General features: G+C 44.3%; 1 protein-coding gene across 1 annotated transcript in view; it reads left to right on the forward strand.

The window, feature by feature from the left end:
• Positions 1-22,641, forward strand: part of LOC118394649 (translation initiation factor eIF-2B subunit gamma) — a 45,262-nt gene that overhangs the window by 18,544 nt on the left and 4,077 nt on the right. The window contains exons 6-11 of the mRNA XM_035788080.2: positions 7,561-7,650; positions 10,388-10,521; positions 10,660-10,850; positions 11,126-11,188; positions 12,695-12,843; positions 21,802-21,905. Coding sequence (XP_035643973.1) covers positions 7,561-7,650; positions 10,388-10,521; positions 10,660-10,850; positions 11,126-11,188; positions 12,695-12,843; positions 21,802-21,905 — 731 coding nt within the window. The remainder of the gene's footprint in view (positions 1-7,560; positions 7,651-10,387; positions 10,522-10,659; positions 10,851-11,125; positions 11,189-12,694; positions 12,844-21,801; positions 21,906-22,641) is intronic.

Genomic DNA, 22,641 nt, shown 5'->3' on the forward strand with positions numbered 1-22,641 from the left:
AAGACTGAGGTCTATTGAGTTTGTCAGTCTTATGATATCTTAAAGCTGTCGGCTAACTCTTCAGCTAGCATAAGTGTCGATGCTTTGTCGTTTATTTCAGCCCCAGATGTCAAAGGTCTCTGTTTCGACTCTGTTTCCCCCCATTAAGCCCCTTTTTCCTGAGCGTAGGAAGTTTGAGACGTCTGAAAGCCTCCCCTACCAGCTCAAGTCGTTCCCTGGCTGTTTGTCTAAGCTGTCTCCAGAGTCTTTCTTTACTTGTCTGCCGTTGTATTTAAACAGACATAGGCTGGGTGACGTATGGAATGGGATCGCTGGGCTGCCGTCACGTGCTGCTGTCCTATACTGTGGTACGGCTAACCTGGGACCAATGGCTTAACCACCACTCACTTTGGGCCACTCAATTCCTTTGTACAAATTTCCCATTGATATCAATGCATGAGTTATTCCAAGTTACAAACGCAGATCTTGGGCTAGGATAAGGTGTAGTCCACACTACCTACCAAAAGAGTTTTAATCTGTATTCTTCGTAGCTGTTTACAAACCACAATAGTCAGAGGCTGGCACTAAGACAGCATTGAATGAGCTGTATTCCGCTATAAAATATGCTCACCCAGAGGCGGCGCTCCTAGTAGCCGGGGACTTTAATGCAGGGAAACTTAAATCCGTTTGACCAAATTTCTATCAGCTCGATAAATGCTCTCCCTCGCCCTCCATTTGGCAAATCTTACCATAATTCTATCCTCCTGATTCCTGCTTACAAGCAAAAATTAAAGCAGGGAGCACCATTGACTAGACCATTACACACTACAAAGGGATCCACAGGTGCGAGCTTCCCAGTGACGTGAGTCTGCCAGACGAGCTAAACTACTTATATCCTCGCTTCGAGGATATAACACTGAAACATGCATGAGAGCACCAGCTGTTCCGGAAGACTGTGCAATCACGTTCTCCGCAGCTGATGTGAGTAAGACATTTAAACAGGTCAACATTCACAAGCCCACAGGGCCAGATGGATTACCAGGAATGCAGTGGAGCAGGTTGAGAGCTTCAAGTTCCTGGTGTCCACATCACCAACAAACTAACATGGTCCAAGCACACCAAGACAGTCATGAAGAGGGCACGACAAAAGCTATTCCCCCTCAGTTGACTGAAAAGACTTTGCATTGGTCCTCAGATCCTCAAAAGGTTCTACAGCTGCCTGGTATGGCAATTGCTCGGCCTCCATCCACAAGGCGCTACAAAGAGTAGTGCAAGCGGCAAAGTACATCACTGGGGCCAAGCTTCCTGCAATCCAGGACCTCTATACCAGGCTGTGTCAGAGGAAGGCTCTAAAATTGTCAAAGACTCCAGCCACCCTAGTCATCGACTGTTCTCTCTAATACCGCACGGAAAGCGGTACCGGAGAGCCAAGTCTAGGTCCAAGAGGCTTCTAAACAGATTCTACCCCCAAGCCGTAAACATCTAGCCCAGACTATTTGCATTGCCCCCCCCCCTCTTTACACCACTTTTACTCTCTGTTGTCATCTATGCATAGTCACCTTAATAACTCTACCTACATGTACATACTATAACTAACCGGTACCCCCTCACATTGACTCTGTATCGGTGCCCCCTGTATCAAGTCTCTCTGTTATTTTACTGCTGCTCTTTAATTACTTGTTACTTTTATCTCATTCTTATCTGTATTTTTTGGAAACTGCATTGTTGGTTAGGGGCTCGTAAGTAAGCATTTAACTTTAAGGTGAAGGTTGTATTCGGCGCATGTGACTAAGAAAATTGTCCCATGCTAGTGGTCTGTGTGGTGACACCCTTCACTACCCATTTCCACATGTGAATGAAATGCAAGCTGAAGACATGCTACACATATGATATGAGTTGGCCCCTGAATTGATTTGACAGTGTGAAGGCTCCTGCAGATTCCTCACATACAATGTTGCTCCACTTTCCACTGTAAATCCATCAGAGGTGAAGTCAGTCCTTGCTGTACTACCATTCTCTTTTAGGATGAAATCATGGATTTGGTAAATCACTTGAGGTCTACAGTACTTGGTTCCCACTAAACTAAATATATTTGAAGAATTTAGGACCATTGCAAAACAAGTAGCATGTGTCTCGTACCTTGTGTGCCATGAAGCACACTCCTCAAACATTCCTCTCTTTAAATGGCGTCAATCTATTGTCCAATGGCAAGTGGCGAAGTTTGGGAAGCTATACGTTTAACTGCACGTTTTCCTAAGTAACTACCCAAGTCTGGAATTTTTTTGTCCCTTCATATTTACTTTCTGTGCTCAGACAAGAGAGGATACAAAGAGCCTAGGTCTTTATAGTAAAGCCCTGTGGAGCTGGCCGCTTGAGCAAATTTGCCTGGACTTTGCAGTGGTGTTGACACAGACCAGGTCCAGAATAGCAGTTAGAACTGTCCCTTCAGAGAGAAGTACAAGACCATTTACCTCACAGCGCTGCTGCCATGTGGAATGTGCTCGTTTAGGGCCTACTACACATGGAGGTTTTTAGTAGTAAGTCATTATGCTATTTGGAAGTGAGTCACCCAAGCCCGAGGAGTCTTCCAACAATGTTCTGTTTCACTCACCAGCCAGGCCCTCTAGACCTGGTGTTCCCAATCTGTGGGGCGCGGTCCCTGGGGACGGGGTGGCTTTAAACTTACTCTTGAAAGTTGTAATAGTAGAATGCACAAGGTGCAATTTAGAAATTGGATCGTGCATCATCAGTTCCTCTTGGTTATTGCATACCTTAGAGCTATATATAACTTGTCAAATATTCAGCTCAGCTAGCCCATTTTGGCTAACATTTTTTTGTTTTGTACCCCATAGATATTGTTGTAATTGTAATTTTGTAATTTTGTCATTTTGTCACTCAAATATCACATGAATACATGTTATACAAGGCAAAATGTATAGAATTGCAGAAAATAAGCTTTAAACCAAAATTCTCTCCACCAACAAGAGGGGTGTGAACAGTTTGTCTCACTAACAGTGCTTGTGCCCATAGAAATAGACATGGTGCATCTGTGCGGGGAGGGATCGTGATGTTACCCAGCGCAGGCCCTGAGGGAAAAATTTGTGAACCTCTGCTGTAGACTACCAGGAATTACAAATTAAACTTGTTTGGCAAATGCAGTGGCTTTATGGCCAAACAATGTGTATTGTAGTTCTACTAAAATGATCATGCAAATCGAGGTCCTTCCTCCAACATGTAGGCCTTCCCAATAGACAGACTAAGGCTGTTGCTGCTCCTGCTTGTGTTTAACCATGGTGCAATTCTCCATAAAGGGCACATGTTGACCCCCACCAATCTCCTCCACACCACCAGCCACAGCACACTGATCCCTGGGTATCTCTCCTGCTGGCCTGCCTCCCTTCCTGCCCAGCCCCACAGGTGCCAAACAATGATGTCAGATGCTGGTTGTGTGCTAGGATATTCCTGTCTCTGTTTTCAGCCCCTCGTTGGTGGGTTCAGCACATGTCCCCTCTGTGAGCTGGTTAATGGAATGGCTCAAAGTTGTAGTAATTTACCTCTTGCTTGTTTACCCGCTTCCCTCTTCCCCCCTCAAAATGGGATTTATACGGCCCGGCATCTGGTTCTGAAATCTGCATGGCCGACCAGAGCTGACTCATTCTCAATGCTTCAAAACGCATTCTTCACCGAAGAAAAGACGGAGCGGGGGAGGCTGTCACATAAAGTCCCAGAGATGAGATGGTTTTCTTAAATGTCACATTTAGGGGAGGAGAAGAGAATGGGGGGCCCAGTTGACTGCAACACCACCAGGCAGGCTGGATAGCCGGGTCGCTATGATAGTGTTTCACCACTATGATCATGTTGGATGTTTGGTGGAGGTTTGTCATCTATTTCACCTGATGCTCTGACCCAGAGGTCATGTAGAATATAGGCTAGTGAATGTACAGCTATGGTCTTATCTGACCCATTGCGTAGGTTCTGTCCAAGGAACTGTTTATGGAGTCGGGTCACCTGGTCATACTTTAAGCTTCATTTAGAATCCAGAGAACGCGATAGTCTCTGGATCTAGCTATGCGGCTCTAAGACCACCGTCCGCGGGGGACGCACAGCCCATCTGAACGTGGTGACGGTTGGAGAAATTGCTTGAGCTGCGCTGGGATTTCAAAAAGTATGATAGAATGTTGGACCACTGGCTATCACACTGCTGTCCGTACCTATCCACGTTTTGGACTCTGAAGCATTTCACTGTAAGGTCTACTACACCTGTTGTATTCGGTGCATGTGACAAATAAAATTTGATTTGATATATGTTTTATGTGAGCAGTCCTTCTAGAGGCCTTCTCAGAGGATGAGTCCTGTGTTCACCATGGCCAGAACTGCAGTGAACAGAATACCAGCTTTTCTAACTGACACCAAAGTCTTTCAGAGCTGATGTTTGGCCAGGGGTCGGCAACAGGCGGCCCGAAGAACCAAAACAGCCTGCAAGTGTTTTTTATTTTCTATCTTACAAATAAATAGAGACATGATCATGTCTCTGTAATCAAGGTACGAAATTGTTATTTTCGGCCCGAGGCAGACTAGTTGCCTACCCCTGATGTAGGCTATTGTAGGCCATTTTGACTGCAGGTTTAGATTTAATTCTGTAACCAACATTATATTATCATGGTAATTTCACCAGAACACTTCAAAATAAACCCCAACAGAAATGATTGTCCACTCAATCAAAGCTTTTTAACACATTGGCCCACACCTTCTGATCCTCTGAGTTTTCTTTCTTTCTTTTCCTTCTTTTCGTTCTTTCTTTCTTTCGTTCTTTCTTTTCTTCAGCTGCACCTCCCACTCCAATTCTCATACGGACTCAACAGATTCACAGATGGTGCAATCTCTATTGCACTGCACACTGCCCTTTCCCACCTTGACAAAATGAATACCTATGTGAGAATGCTGTTCATTGACTGCAGCTCAGCGTTCACCATAGTGCTGCAATTGGATCCTGTACTTTCTGACGGGCCGCCCAAGTGGTGAGGGTAGGCATCATATCCGCCTCAACATGGGAGCCCCTTAGTGGTGTGTGCTTAGCTCTCTCCTGTACTCCCTGTTCACCCACAACTCCAACACCCATTTAAGTTTGCTGACGACACGATAGTGGTAGGCCTGATCACCGACGATGATGAGACTGCCTACAGGGAGAAGGTCAGAGACCTGACAGTGTGCTTCCAGGACAACAATCTCCCTCAACGTCAGCAAGACAAAGGGGCTGATCGTTGACAACAAGAAACGGAGGGTCTAGCACACCCCTATTCACATCAACGGAACTGTAGTGGAGATGGTTGAGAGCTTCAAGTTCCTCAGTGTCCACATCACTAAGGACTTATCATGGTCCAAACACACCAACACAGTCGTGAAGAGGGCACATCAACATGTATTCACCCTCAGGAGGCTGACAAGATTTGACATCAGATCCATAAAAACTTATACAGCTGCACCATCGAGAGCATCTTGACTGGCTGCATCACCGCTTGGTATGGCAACTGCTCGGCATCCAACCGCAGAGCGTGACAGAGGGTAGTGTGTAATGCCCAGTACATCATTGGGGCCGAGCTCCCTGCCATCCAGGACTTCTATACCAGGCGGTGTAAGAGAAGGTAAAGCACTAAAAAGGGTCAAAAGGTCTAAAAAGGTTCTCCTGTCACCCAAGTCACAGTCTGTTCTCTCTGTAACCACATGGCAATTGGTACCGCGCCAAGTCTGGGACCAAAAGGCTCCTGAACAGCTTCTACCCCAAAGCCATAATACTACTGAACAGATAATTAAACGGCTACCCATACTTTCTGCTTTTCACTTACTACCTACATGTACATAGTGCTTCAATTAATCACCAAACCAAACCTACATGTACATATTACCTCAGTCAATCACCCTAACTACCTCATACCCCAGTACACTGACTCGGTACCGGTACTCCTTGTATATAGCCTCGTTATTGTTATTTGATAGTGTTATTTTGTGTTAATGCACTTTATTTATTTATATATACACACACACACACACACACACACACACACACACACACACAAGTATGTGGACATTCCTTCAAATTAGTGGATTCGGCTATTTCAGCCACACTGGTTGATGACTGGTGTATAAAATCGAGCAAACAGCCATTCAATCTTCATAGACAAACATTGGCAGTAGAATGGCCTTACTGAAGTGCTCAGTGACTTTCAACGTGGCACCGTCATAGGATGCCACCTTTCCAACAAGTCAGTTCGTCAAATTCTGCCCTGCTAGAGCTGCCCTGGTCAGCTGTAAGTGCTGTTATTATGAAGTGGAAACGTCTAGGAGCAACAACTGCTCAGCCTTGAAGTGATAGGCCACACAAGCTCACAGAACGGGGCCACGAGTGCTGAAGTGCATATCATGTAAAAAATCATCTGTCTTCGGTTGCAATACACACTACCATCAGCACAATAACTGTTTGTCTGGAGCTTCATGAAATAGGTTTCCATGGCCGAGCAGCCGCACACAAGCCTACGATCACCATGCGCAATGCCATGAGTTGACTGGAGTGGTGTAAAGCTCGCCACTATTGGACTCTGGAGCAGTGGAAGCTCCTTCTCTGGAGTGATGAATCACGCTTCAACATCTGGTCTCTTGTTTTATTCGGGGTATGTGACATACAAATTGATTTTCATTTGAGACGCTTCCCACATCACACAGGTTGCTCTGCTCTCAGATTAATTACATTGGCCTCCAGGGCAGGACAGGGCACCCTATTCTCTATATAGTGCTCTACTTTTGATCAGAGCATTATGGTGTACTACCCTTTTATACAGCAATATAAATGGAATAGAGTGCCATTTACTACGGACAGAAGCTCTATACCCATAGCGTTGTCATGTCAATCTCAGGCTGTAAAACAATTGGGGGGTCTGCTTGTGTTGGCATCTCACCAGACTGGACACGGTTACCATGGCAGCCAGGCTTCTGGGGCAGGGCCTGCGGATGGAAGCTGGCAGGGGACAATACACAGGTGCCATGACATTCCAGGGACTTTTGTCACATGCCTTATTTTTTTCCCCTTATAGCAGATGTTCTGTTTGTTCAGTCACGTACTGCTTTCAGCGGAGTAAGTATGTGTCCGAATAAAAATCTGAATTAAAGGGTGCCATTATTTTCATTCTGTCATCTAATTAAAACAGAATTCTGAGAAGAAAACAGTGGTTTTGCTCGTGAGGAGGCATGCTGTCTGCTACAGGGTACTTTATGGTGTGTTGTGCCAAGAACATTGACATTCAGTTACAGTACATTACATGAAGTTATACCTGTGTAGTAAGTAACACACAACTCTAGTATTACAAAAGTGAAATTGGGATTTATCCTTAATCCACCTGGGTAATAAAAAAAAATCCCTTTAACTCCAAATGAATTGTTAACATATGTCATAGAACGCAACTATATGTCATAGAACACAACTACTGTGTTTTTACACAGGTATAGAGCAATGTCATGTATAACTCCCCAGCTTTTTAGTTTGAATTTGATTTGATTTACCTCCCACGTCTGCCTCTCTCTTTCATTCAGACATCCAAGGATGCACATCAAAACTGGCCTTGTGGACGCCCACCTGTACTGCCTGAAGAAGTCTGTGGTCGACTTCCTCGCTGATAACAAGTGAGGCCTTTTCACATGTTTGACTTTGGTTGCGTCCTAAATTGGACGAACTTTTGCATGTCATTGCATGTCAAATCTTTGCATGTTATCACAAATGTGTTTTTATATTAAATGTACACTGAGTGTACAAAACAGTAGACATAGACTGACCAAGTGAATCCAGGTGAAAGCTATGATCCCTTATTGATGTCACTTGTTAAATCCACTTCAATTAGTGTAGGGGAGGAGAAAAGGCTTAATCATTTTTTAACCTAAGACAATTGAGACATAGATTGTGTATGTGTGTCATTCATTGGGTTAATGAGCAAGACGAGATTCAAGTGCCTTTGAATGGGGTATGGTAGTAGGTGCCAGGCCCACCGGTTTGAATCAAGAACTGCAATGCTGCTGGGTTTTTCACACTCACCAGTTTTCCGTGTGTATCAAGAATGGTCCACCACCCAGGAACGCTTTTGACACCTTGTAGAGTCCATGCCCCGACAAAGTGAGGCTGTTCTGAGGGCCAACGGGTGTGCAACTCATATTAGGAAGGTGGTTCCTAATGTTTTCTACACTGTGTATATAAAATTATTTTTTTAAAGGTACCAATAACCATCCACATAAATGTGAATACAGTGTGTTGCTAGATACAGGTGAAATAACGAATGGCACCTTTCTTGCCAAGTTGCATGCGTGTTGAACTGGAGTTAATATATGAACAGACTGTGACTGTGGAAAGGCTTTGAGACTGGTATGTTCTTCTTGTTAGGTGTTAATTTGTTTTACAATGTGCCACTTGAGCAGTTTATTAGGCTTTTACCCCCCTTGAGCATTAGTGTCAGAGGTACACCTCAATCACAACTGTGGTGATCTCACTTCCTCATACTTCTTGTACTACTTCTTTTCAAGTGCAATCACTTTGGACCAATCAGAAAGTCTGTTTATTGCCCATTTTAAATGTTTGGGTTACCATATATAATAGGGCCACCACCATAGATTTACTTAAAGCTTATAACATATAGATGTAATTTATAGGAGCTCTGTAGCCACCACCACCAGATCAAATGATCCATAATTGTAAAGATATACATACACCTAATCATTCAAATCCAGGCCAAGCAATTCAATGCATTGTTAGATTCCTCACTTAGTTGAAATGCATCTCACTTTGATAAATGTATGTCCTATTGATGCAGCCTATATTTCTAATGGTGTTACATGAATCTACTCACATTCTCCAGCCCATACATCCTAGGCAGGTGATTCTCTCTCCCCCCACCCACCCACCCACCACGCCCACCACCAGCAAGACCAAAAGCAGAAGCTCCACCCTTCTACTCCTCCACCCACCCCCAGTCTAGGCCCCCAATCCCTTTATGCTTGTTAAACTGGTATTGTGAGGAGACCCAGCAGCTCTTTTAAGTGGTGTTGAAAATAAGCACAGGTGGCATTAATTGGAGAGTACATTGACTCACTAGCTCGATCCCTTTCCCTTCAAATATACATTTTCTACCGGGGATTTCCATAAATATGCAGCAACGCAGCTGCTTGTTCCTGCTGCTTCCCATTGCTTTGACATATTTTCATTGAACCTTTATTTAACTAGGTAAGTCAGTTGACCGCCTACCCCAGCCAAATCCTAACCCAGACGAATTGTGTGCTGCCCTATCGGACTCTCAATCACGGCCTGTTGTGATACAGCCTGGAATCAAACCAGGGTCTGTAGTGACGCCTCGCACCTACCGCACTGAGATGCGCCACTCGGGAGCCCTATTTATTCACCAGTCCTCCTGATATGAATATAATTTCATCTAATATGCCGTCCAGACTCAGGAGACCCCAATACCACTACCCCCCTTTTTTTATCTCATCAAAGTAGGTTGACTTTAAATTCAGCTCCCTTTTCTTTCACATTCTCCCCTTTTCCTCTTTCCCTCTCTCACTCTTCCTCCCCCCCTCTATTTCTCTCCCCCTCTCACTCTTCCTCTCCCCCTCTCTCACTCTCCCTCTTTCTCTCCCCCTCTTTCTCTCCCTCTTTCTCGCTCTTCTCTCTTTTGAAGCTGCTCTGCTGTGGAGCGCTCACGGAGAAAAATGGACAGAGTAACTGTTGTTTCTTTCTCAGCATTCAGATGGAAATTCTAATCTCCCTTCAAAGAAACTAAAAAGAGAGTGAGGAGGAGAGATGGAGAGGGACATGGAGTGTAGTGAAGAAGTGAGGAGGAGGAGAAATTAAAATAGCCTACAGGGCGTACTTGGATGTTTGAAACATTGATTCAGCCTTATTATTTTTTTGACCTGTTAGGAAGCCCTTGAACGTGTACACCATGAAATGATCATGTTTGTTTCTCTCTTTTCTGGTTAGCATAAAACCCTCATGAGCAGAGTTGGGCATTCAGCTTGTGAGAGTGTTCAGTACATGGACATTAACAATGTACACTCAAAGGAATTGTCCTCCTTCTCACGCCCCTCTCCCTACTTCTATCATTTGGATTGACCATGAGGAAATATCTCCCTCAACCTACGCTGACAATTATTGCTCATAGAAATAGAATGAGTAGAATGTGCCTCCCCATTCAGGTCAATTGCCATGGTCAGATTTCTATGCCCGCTCTACTAATTCTATGTTATTACTCTTCAAATGATTTGAGTGTCAAAGGTTACAAACATCATGAGGGTAAAATGCACCTTTTACTTTCAGTGAATGTACTATTTCAGCAATTCGGTAACTATTGTGTTTTGTTTTGTTTTTCTCTCAAAGATCAATCTCTTCGATTCGGGGAGAGTTAGTCCCCTATCTGGTCCGCAAACAGTTCTCTAAATCCACCAACTCTCCGAAGGTCATCGATGAAACTCATCAGAACCTAAAGAAAAACGATAGCAATGTAAACCAAGGTAATGAACATTCCAAATAGAGTATGCTTGAACATTTAAGACTTTCCATAGCTAGGTTGTAACTCACGTCATGTTCATGCGCACACACACGCACACACACATTCACCTGTGTGTATCTGCTGAAATATGTGTGTGTAGAGATCCAGATCTCGTCCAGGGATGAGGAGCTGCTGCATCTAACCCAGGAGAGGTCCTGTTGGAATGACCACCGTGGGGACATGAGCGATGCCTACCACGGAGGACGCCTGCGCTGCTACGTGCACATCATGGACGAGGGAATATGTTACCGCGTCAACACGCTAGCGGCCTACATCGAAGCCAATCGCCTGGTGAGTGAGTGAAGGGACACTGTGTAGAAAATGTGACGCTCTAGTTTAATAGCAGGCTCTGTGACCAACATAATGCCAGAGGGGGCGGGTTTGATTCCCACGGGGGAACAGTGTGAAAAAACAAATATACATGAAAATGTACACACTCTGGATAAGAACGTCTGCTAGATGGCACAACAAAAAAATAAAGAAATGTTCATATATTTCAATGATGATTCCTGAACATGACTGACAGTATTGCTTTATCCTCATCCATTTTCTCTCCTGTGTTCCAGGCCCCTAAGCTGTTTGACGAGCCTGCAGTCCATCCATCAGCAGTGGTCTCTGAGCGCTGTCTGGTGAGTAACTACTATGACCAACAGGGAACACACTAAGAGTAGCTAGATGGGTGGTTTTCTTAGACGTCTGGTACAATGTGGATTTTCTGACCGAGTCTGAGAGTGAGTCATTCGCAGGATTGAGAGTTTCTGGTGAGTGAGGGTGACATTAGAGTGAGTGTGCTTTGGTGAGTCACATAGTATTCTTGTTAGTTGTCTATGCTGTAGGTGTCATAGAGGATTTATGAGTAAAGCTCAATTCAGATTGGGATCCGCGATAGTCCGGCTAGTCCGTGATATATCCCGCTGGGGACGCACAGCCCTACCTTCGCACCTCCCCAAAATGTCCAACCAACGTGGATCCGCGTAAGTGGCTCTTAATCATTTGAATGTGGCAATAGTTGGATTAATTGCTTGAGCCGTGCTGAGAATTAGAAAACTATGAAAGTATATTCTAGAACACTGCTGTACGGCCATGTACGCCTTTAACTGTAGCCAACCATAACTTGATATATCTGAAACAGTCTGAATAGTGGAGCATATATGAGCGCATTCGATGCAGATTAGGGGAGACGGGGCTATACGCTGCTGAATATAGCCTACCCACGTCGCAGTTAGAGCAGCCATTGCGCTGTTTCCTCCTTCCGCATGTTGTTGAAAGACCAAAGGGAGAGTAATATGAAGTTTGGGACACAAGTTATGCTTCTTCATAATCATAGATGAATTTAACGTGCACCTTTTTCCCCAATAAACAAATTACTTGCCTGAACACTTTGTTTATTGTCACATGCCCAACAATTCAGTAATCAATATCAGTCACGAGGCATTGTTTAGGCATTTTAGTTTGTTTGTCATTTGGCAATCTGAAACCAACTGGACCAAATGAAAGAAATGCAATGTAAAAAATTGTTGAATTCTGATTCGAACTATAGCGCAGAACTACAATATGTGTGAAATCGCCCTTACAGATGTAGGATCTTAATTTGATCACTGTGTTGCAGGAGAACTTTCCTGTGTTGCAGGAGAACTTTCCTGCAATGCAGGAAATGTTTAACTTGCAGTGTATTTGAGGTTTAAAAAGGCTTCTGAAGTTTATAATTTCCAAGCCTGAAATTACAGATGTGATTTTCCCTTACGAAAAATGTATCAACCCCTACAAAAAAAAATGTCCATTAATTATAATCCACATAATAATTCACATTTCCTGTTGCTGCAAGATTATTCTCCTGCTGTAGCAAACTGGCTCAAATTAAGGCCCTACATTTGTAGGTTGCCTCTCGATTATCTTTATGTTCAAACTGCTTTCCCAACTGTCGTACACATTTGAGTTCTAAAATATCATCTTCTTCTCTATTTTCTCTCATTAACAGACATATAAAGAGTAAACATTTTTACACTGGAATGTGACTCAATAATATAGCGAAGTGTGTGAAGGGATCAGAGCGAAATGTAAATTCTGCCGTGGTCTTTTCTGCTTATTATCTTTTTACTGACAACGTTCTACCATGTCTGCCTATTGTCTGTTAGATTGGTGCAGACAGCATAATAGGAGCTTCCTGTCAGATCTCAGACAAGACATCCATCAAGAGATCGACAATCGGAGTGTCCACCACTGTCAGGGAGAAGGTCAAAGTAACCAACTCCATTATCATGCATGGAGTCACCATCGAGGAGGGGTGAGTAGAGTCTAATGTATACAGATTTGGACCATTTCTAACACTGAGCCCTTAGACCCAAGGACAGTCATTTTACCAGAAAGTCACAGATGATACTTTGTGGTGGAGAGAAAGCAGTGGAAGAAACAATGATATTTCCATTTGATAAAGGCTGGGCAGTCAACTCCCTTCCCCAATTAAGCCTAGTATAGTGTTGAACCACATTAGGGGATCAAGTAGTTTTCAGAGGTCAGTGTAGAGGGAGAGAGAGGACCAAGGGGAACAAGTAGGTTTCAGAGGCCAGTGTAGAGGGGGAGAGAGGACCAAGGGGAACAAGTAGGTTTCAGAGGCCACTGTAGAGGGAGAGAGAGGACAAGTAGGTTTCAGAGGCCACTGTAGAGGGAGAGAGAGGACAAAGGGGAACAGGGAGGGAGGGAGATGGCTGCAGCATGAGGGGACTGACTGAGGCTTGTTTTATGTGATATGTGGGTAAAATGGAGAACTCTATGTTGACAATGTCCATTGGTGTGCAGTGAACCAGAGCATGCTTACAATGTAATACAAAAACACATAGGTGATGAATATACATGGTTAAACGTCTGGATTCTCAGCAACAACGTATTTCACTTCATCCATATAACTCACAAGTTGTTGCACATTGAGTTGATAGACTTGTGAACATATTTGCACCAACATCACATTTGTTTTCTACCTTGAAAGTTTAATTTTCAACTATTTATTGTGGGTGGATTGCTGACTTTGGAAAGTACATCTACTATGAATTGGGGGGTTTTCAGTCTGGCATTGGGAGACATTTTTAATTAAAGTATTTTCACTCGTGCTGGTCGGTTGAAAGGATGTCCGGGCTGGTGATTTAAAACTGCAAGCATGACATGAATCGCAGGAGAGCGACCACTGAGAAGTAGAAAAGGAGTCTGTTATTTTAAATTCACAGATCCTCAAATCCTGGGGAAGAGCTTTAACTGGCAGAGTTAGGCTTTAGCACAGTCCCTCTTAAAGACAGGGAGGCCAGAGCCAGTGTAGGTACCCTCATGTCCCAGTTAGTGCAGAAAAAGAAAGACATGGCAATTCTTTCACAACATAAAAAAAAATGTAAGAGGGGATTAGTAAATCCCTGGCATGTTAAAGAAGGCACTTGCATTTTTGCGCCCTTTGTTTGCATGTAGGAGGGCTTGTTTACAAAGCTAAGGATATTTGGGGGGTCGAGGGAGGCCGGCGGAAGAGGTGGGTGGTTAAGGTGGGGGGGCTCACAGCAAGGAGGAGCATAGTGTCAGTAATTAGTGGTGTTTCAGTTGGGCTTCTTTGGTGGTCTCTCTGTTTAAAACTCCAATCCTTGTAATCTCCAATTGCCATCCACCCCCCAGCCGGGTTCCCTCCCTTCTCACCCCCCTCTCCCTCCAACCCTACCACCACCACCTGAATAGAATGCCCTCTGTGCAACAGCAGCCAATACAAACCTGCAGGGCCTAGCGTGTCAGAGGCTCATGCATGTTGCACCTCAGCCTGCCCCACAGAGCTCAATCTGTTGGTTCCCCCAGCTCTCCTAACTAACCCTAACCCAACACACTACCTCCGAGTCTTTCCAACTGCTGGTACTGAGATGTAGCATGCCTCTGCCTGCCACCCAGGGTCTGGAGTTTCACTGTGACAGTTACATATGGGAAGATGAGATTAAATCCTGAATTGAGGTTAATTGATTTCCTCTTTTTATTGATGAAACTTAAACTGCACAATCAAAGGTATGAAGAAACAATTTGGAATTTTAATAATGAGTCAATTAACAGTAAATGAAGATTGGGCTGAGAATTTGAAAGATCATTGACTTCTTACCATAGAGAATTTCTACTCCACTCAAAGGAATGAGTATACTGCCAACCTAGACCCCAAACCAACCTACTGTCTGAAATCCATTGTTTAGACTGAGCTCCGCGCTAATAATGATTACAACATGGGTGTTTATTTCGACATGGGGATGTGCTCGGTCTCAGCTTTGATCAACTGTCTAATGTTTCATTACTGCATGTACTCAACAACACAAACCTGACGATATCGAATTACGTGTTGTTGTTTTTTAAATGTTTTTAAAAATGTTTTTACCTTTTTATTTCACTATATAAGCGAGTTAAGAACAAATTCTTATTTACAATGACGGCCAAACCCGGACAACGCTGCCATATGGGACTGCTAATCACGGCCGAATGTGATTCAGCCTGGATTTAGTTTTTTTCCGCAATCTCTTTTTTTCATTTTTAAATTAAACTTACCTTCCGGCAACCCGCCTCAACCAATGTGATACGGATCTGCTATTTTTAGAATCTATAGCTAGAACATCCATCAGAAGCTAGCCATCAGATGCTAACCAGCTAAATACAGTGCCTTGCGAAAGTATTCGGCCCCCTTGAACTTTGCGACCTTTTGCCACATTTCAGGCTTCAAACATAAAGATATAAAACTGTATTTTCTGTGAAGAATCAACAACAAGTGGGACACAATCATGAAGTGGAACAACATTTATTGGATATTTCAAACTTTTTTAACAAATCAAGAACTGAAAAATTGGGCGTGCAAAATTATTCAGCCCCCTTAAGTTAATACTTTGTAGCGCCACCTTTTGCTGCGATTACAGCTGTAAGTCGCTTGGGGTATGTCTCTATCAGTTTTGCACATCGAGAGACTGACATTTTTTCCCATTCCTCCTTGCAAAACAGCTCGAGCTCAGTGAGGTTGGATGGAGAGCATTTGTGAACAGCAGTTTTCAGTTCTTTCCACAGATTCTCGATTGGATTCAGGTCTGGACTTTGACTTGGCCATTCTAACACCTGGTTATGTTTATTTTTGAACCATTCCATTGTAGATTTTGCTTTATGTTTTGGATCATTGTCTTGTTGGAAGACAAATCTCCGTCCCAGTCTCAGGTCTTTTGCAGAATCCATCAGATTTTCTTCCAGAATGGTCCTGTATTTGGCTCCATCCATCTTCCCATCAATTTGAACCATCTTCCCTGTCCCTGCTGAAGAAAAGCAGGCCCAAACCATGATGCTGCCACCACCATGTTTGACAGTGGGGATGGTGTGTTCAGGGTGATGAGTTGTGTTGCTTTTACGCCAAACATAACGTTTTGCATTGTTGCCAAAAAGTTCAATTTTGGTTTCATCTGACCAGAGCACCTTCTTCCACATGTTTGGTGTGTCTCCCAGGTGGCTTGTGGCAAACTTTAAACGACACTTTTTATGGATATCTTTAAGAAATGGCTTTCTTCTTGCCACTCTTCCATAAAGGCCAGATTTGTGCAATATACGACTGATTGTTGTCATATGGACAGAGTGTCCCACCTCAGCTGTAGATCTCTGCAGTTCATCCAGAGTGATCATGGGCCTCTTGGCTGCATCTCTGATCAGTCTTCTCCTTGTATGAGCTGAAAGTTTAAAGGGACGGCCAGGTCTTGGTAGATTTGCAGTGGTCTGATACTCCTTCCATTTCAATATTATCGCTTGCACAGTGCTCCTTGGGATGTTTAAAGCTTGGGAAATCTTTTTGTATCCAAATCCAGCTTTAAACTTCTTCACAACAGTATCTCGGACCTGCCTGGTGTGTTCCTTGTTCTTCATGATGCTCTCTGCGCTTTTAACGGACCTCTGAGACTATCACAGTGCAGGTGCATTTATACGGAGACTTGATTACACACAGGTGGATTGTATTTATCATCATTAGTCATTTAGGTCAACATTGGATCATTCAGAGATCCTTACTGAACTTCTGGAGAGAGTTTGCTGCACTGAAAGTAAAGGGGCTGAATAATTTTGCACGCCCACTATATCACCGGATTCCTGCCGTAAGCTCTGGACCTTTGCATCACATCATCGCAGCTACCTAGCTGCTACTGAATGACTATAGTGGCTAACGCCCTTGTCCCGAAGCTAGCACAAGTTAGCCTCAAGCCAGGAGCATCTCCCGGCTAGCAAACTTAACTACTTCAGCTACAATACCTCTTTTGCCAATTGGCCTGGACCCTTTGTCGAAACGGAGCCCCACCGATCCATCACGACTGGTTTGCCGATGTAATTCCGCCCATTGTGTCCTCAACCGGCCTTTGCCAGACGTCGGTGAAGATGCTTCTGCTAGCCCCGGCCTGCTATCTTTATGATCGCCGTGTCTCCCGCTTGCTAGCGCAGTAACGACTACCTAACGGCTTCCCTGTTTCATCTATTGCTGTTCACTGGACCCTATGATCACCTGGCTACATAGCTGATGCCTGCTGAGCTGTTTTCATTCATCACGGTACTCCATTTAGTTTATTTTGTTTATCTGTCGGCCCCAGCCTCGAACTCGGGCCCTGTGTGTAGTTAACTGACACTCTCTGCCCATTCATTGCCATTTTACCTGTTGTTGTTGTCTTAGCTAATTAGCTGTTGTTGTCTTACCCGTTGTTGTCTTAGCTAGCTCTTCCAATCAACACCTGTGATTGCTTTATGCCTCTCTCTAATGTCGATGTGCCTTGTATACTGTTGTTTAGGGTAGTTATCATTGTTTTATTTTACTGCGGAACCTCTAACCCCACTCAACATGCCTTGTCCCACCTCCCACACATGCAGTGACCTCACCCAGCATAACTAGTGCCTCTAGAGGTGCAACCTCTCTCATCGTCACTCAATGCCTAGGTTTAACCGCACCCTACCATACCCCTGTCTGTACATTATGCCCAGAAATCTGCTCCTTTTATTGTCTGTCCCCAATGCACTAGACAACCAGTTTTGATAGCCTTTAGCCGTACCCGCATCCTCCTCCTCTGTTCCTCGGGTGATGTAGAGGTTAACCCAGGCCCTGTGTGTCCCCAGGCGCTCTCATTTGTTGACTATTGTAACCGTAAAAACCTTAGTTTCATGCATGTTAACATCAGAAGCCTCCTCCCTAAGTTTGTTTTGCTCACTGCTTTAGCACACTCCGCCAACCCTGATGTCCTTGCCGTGTCTGAATCCTGGCTTAGGAATGCCACCAAAAATTCTGAGATTTCCATCCCCAACTACAAAATTTTCCGTCAAGATGGAACTGCCAAAGGGGGAGGAGTTGCAATCTACTGCAGAGAGAACCTGCAAAGTGCTGTCATACTTTCCAGGTCTATGCCCAAATAGTTTGAGCCTTTAATTTAAAAAATGATTCTCTCCAGAATTAAGTCTCTCACTGTTGCCTTCCTGTTATAGATCCCCCCCTAACCTCCCAGCTGTGCCCTGGACACCATAGGTGAATTTATTGCCACCTATCTATCTTCAGAGTTTGTTCTGCTAGGTGACCTAAACTGGGATATGCTTAACACCCCGGCCATCCTAATATCCAAATACTCTGCTGTTTTCAATCAGGATCTCAGCGATCACTGCCTCATTGCCTGCATCTGTTATGGGTCCGCGGTCAAACGACCACCCCTCATCACTATCAAACGCTCCCTAAAACACTTCTGCGAACAGGCCTTTCTAATCGACCTGGCCCGGGTGTCCTGGAAGGATATTGACCTCATCACTTCAGTAGAGGATGCCTGGTTGTTCTTTAAAAGGAATTTCCTCACCATCTTAAATAAGCATACCCCTTTCAAAAAATGTCGAACTAAGAACAGATATATCCCTTGGTTCACTCCAGACCTGACTGCCCTTTGACCAGCACAAAAACATCCTGTGGAGTACTGCATTAGCATCGAATAGTCCCCACGATATGCAACGGTTCAGGGAAGTCAGGAACCAATACACACAGTCAGTTAGGAAAGCAAAGGCTAGCTTTTTCAAACAGAGATTTGCATCCTGCAGCTCTAGCTCCAAAAGGTTCTGGGACACTGTAAAGTCCATGTTGAATAAGAGCACCTCCTCCCAGCTGCCCACTGCATTGAGGCTAGGAAACACTGTCACCACTGATAAATCCACGATAATCGAGAATTTCAATAAGCATTTCTCCATGGCTGGCCATGCTTTCCACCTGGCTACCCCAACCAACAGCTCCACACCCCCCGCAGCTACTTGCCCAAGGCTCCCCACCTTCACCCAAATCCAGATAGCAGATGTTCTGAAAGAACTGCAAAACCTGGACCCGTACAAATCAGCTGAACTAGACAATCTGGACCCTCTCTTTCTAAAATTATCCGCCGCCTTTGTTGCAACCCCTATTACTAGTCTGTTCAACCTCTCTTTCGTATGGTCTGAGATTCCTAAAGAGTGGAAAGCTGCCGCAGTCATCCCCCTCTTCAAAGGGGGTGACACTCTAGACCCAAACTGTAACAGGCCTATATCCATCCTGCCCTGCCTTTTCAAAGTCTTCAAAGGCCAAGTTAACAAACAGATCACTGACCGTTTCAAATCACACCGTACCTTCTCCGCTGTGCAATCTTGTTTCCAAGCTGGTCACGGGTGCACCTCAGCCACGCTCAATGTACTAAACGATATCATAACTGCCATCGATATCACTGTATTCACTGTATTCTTATCGGCAGACTCAACAGCCTTGGTTTCTCAAATGACTGCCTCACTTGGTTCACCAACTACTTCTCAGACAGAGTTCAGTGTGTCAAATCGGAGGGTCTGTTGTCCAAATCTCTGGCAGTCTCTATGGGGGTACCACAGGGTTCAATTCTCGGGCCGACTCTTTTCTCTGTATGTATCAATGATGTCGTTCTTATTGCGGGTGATTCGTCGATCCACCTCTATGCAGACAAAACTATTCTGTATACATCTGGCCCTTCTTTGGACACTGTTAACAAACCTCCAAACAAGCTTTAATGCACAAACAACACTGCTTCCATGGCCTCCAACTGCTCTTAAACGCTAGTAAAACTAAATGCATTTCAAACGATCGCTGCCCGCACCCGCGTGCCCGACAAGCATCACTACTCTGGATGGTTCTGGCTTAGAATATGTGGACAACTACAAATACCTAGGTGTCTGGCTAGACTGTAAACTCTCCTTCCAGACTCATGTTAAGCATCTCCAATCCAAAATTAAATCTAGAATCGGCTTCCTATTTCGCAACAAAGCCTCCTTCACTCACACTGTCAAACATACCCTCATAAAACTGACCATCCTACCGATCCTTGACTTCGCCAACACTCTCCAACACTCTACTCAGCAAACTGGATGCAGTCTATCACAGTGCTATCCGTTTTGTCATCAAAGCCCCATATACCACCCACCACTGCGACCTGTATGCTCTTGTCGGCTGGCCCTTGCTACATATTTGTCGCCAGACCCACTGGCTCCAGGTCATCTATAAGTCTTTGCTAGGTAAAGCTTCACCTTATCTCAGCTCACTGGTCACCATAACAATACCCACTCGTAGCACACACTCCAGCAGGTATATCTCACTGGTCATCCCCAAAGCCAACACTTCCTTTGGCCACCTTTCCTTCCAGTTCTCTGCTGCCAATGACTGGAACAAATTTTAATAATCGCTGAAGTTGGAGACTTATATCTCCCTTGCTAACTATAAGCATCAGCTATCTGAGCAGCTCACCGATCGCTACAGCTGTACACAGCCCATCTGTAAATAACCCATCCAACTACCTTCCTCATCCCCATATTGTTTTTATTAATATTTCTGCTCTTTTGCACACCAGTATTTCTACTTGCACATCATCTCCTGCACATCTATCACTCCAGTGTTAATTTTCTAAATTGTCATTACTTTGCTACTATGGCCTATTTATTGCCTTACCTCTTTACTCCATTTGCACACACTGTATATAGATTTTTCTATCGTTATTGACTGTACTTTTGTTTATCCCACTTGTAACTCTGTTGTTTTTTTGTCGCACTACTTTGCTTTATCTTGGCCAGGTCACAGTTGTAATTGAGAACTTGTTTTCAACTGGCCTATCTGGTGAAATAAAATATATATAATAATTTGAACCAGGGACTATAGTGACGCCTCTTGCACTGAGATGCAGTGCCATAGACCGCTGCGCCACTCGGGAGCCCTGACAATGGCATTGTTGTATTTTAAATGTTGGTGTATAATTTGCCCACACAAGGTAGAGGCTGGTGTTGTTCTTCAAAATGCATGCTCAGTCTTTCCTCTAGGTTTTCTTTTAGCAGCGCTGGTAACTGTTGTGGGGGATTTGGGGCCGGGTTGTTGAGGTATTTCTGGATCAGTAGGGTCTTAGGTGGTGGGCGGTGTGGTAATGGCTGTGCCATCAGTAATCCAGCCATGACCAAAATATTAATTTAATCTAAATAATTTTCTATTTTCACACTGTCTAGCATTTTGTTTTACTTCTGAAAGATTATAATAAAAAATATATGTCAATGATCTTTTCTGCATACTTTGTCTAGTTTTAGTCATTTTAAGTTTAGACTGAGTGCATTTTCCCATAAATACAATAACTGGTGTGGCGGCAACAATGAATGAATACAGGGGAAACACTGATGCTAATCCAGTCTCTTTAGGAAAATAAAACAAGACAGCTGAAAACTCTGAGGGATCATGTTTCCTTTTAAGGGGGGTCAGAGGCAGGAAAGGACAAGGACCTCCCTCAGCTGGGCAATTAGCTGAAGACATGAAAGAGAAGTGTTCATTGTAAATATGTTCTTCTTCCACTCTGAAAAAAAAACCTGGCCTGGCCCAGGCATGTCAAGTAAACATCAAACTGGGCAAATAAAGTTATACAGTTTTTATAGTGCCAAAGTGATCCCTGGAAAATGTGTGTGTGTGTGTGAGAGAGAGAGAGAGAGAGAGAGCCTGTGCAGTTTAAAGCAACCACAGACAACGGGACAATGTTACTGTTCATCCAGAAAACGGCCTCCTTGAAATTGGAGTAGATGTTTAAACAGTACATAAAACCAGGATTTTGACTGTGTTATTTCAGTGTCCACTGGCCAGAAATCAACTCTGCTGTGATGTCTTCATAGATACCCACAAGCTGCACAGTGTGATAACTAGTTCTGGACTAGGACTGACAGTTGATGCTGCTCTGTGTTTGTTCTACAGGTGTAACATCCAGGGCAGTGTGATCTGCAGTAATGCTGTGATTGGCCGAGGTGCAGACATCAAATACTGCCTGGTGGGGAGTGCCCAGCGCATAGAGCCAGATGGTGAGCATACTACTGCCTCACCTCACCTTGCTATCACACACAGTCCCACTCCCCTCTACTCTAACTAGCAGCAGTAGATTCCGGTGCCCCAAAATTTCCCAGGTTTTCCAGAAGTCCTGTTTGGTAGATTCCCCAAATCAGGAGAGAATAAGTAGGAAATCCAGGAAACTTTCCACTGGGATTTCTGGAAAAAAAATGGGAGTTTGAGAAAGGTACCTGAATTTGCGTCCCTCAACGGGCAGAAATGACACATGCTACAAGTCATGTGGTATTGTATCCAGGAGGAATGTTCCAAAAGTAGAATTGTGATTATTGGGTGTGAACTTGTGTGGGTCAATGTTTATGTGACTGGGTGAATGTGTGTGTGTGGCGCACGCCTGCGTGTGCCATGTGTTTTATTCTCCTTCTTAAAGCGCATTTAAACCTAACCCTATTTTTGGAATATTCTTAATCCCCTTGTCCATAGTCCTTGATCAAGCTGGGGGGTTGTGTGTGTGTTCCTGTGTGTTTGTATGTTTGTGTGTGTTTTGGGGATTGTGGGGGTGGGGAGGAAGGGTGTCTGGTGGCTGTTGTATTCCGGGTGGTCCTGGCCTGGTCTCTAACCTCTGCATCAATGACACTGTCAGGGGCGCCCCTAAGATGTCCAAGGCCTGCTCAGCCTAATTGACTGAACAACAGGGTGTTGCTACACCATGGCCCCCTGCACCAAATACTGCAACATTTACCTCCCTCCCAA

This window comes from Oncorhynchus keta, chromosome 15, assembly GCF_023373465.1.
Source record: "Oncorhynchus keta strain PuntledgeMale-10-30-2019 chromosome 15, Oket_V2, whole genome shotgun sequence".
In the NCBI taxonomy this organism is placed as follows: domain Eukaryota; kingdom Metazoa; phylum Chordata; class Actinopteri; order Salmoniformes; family Salmonidae; genus Oncorhynchus; species Oncorhynchus keta.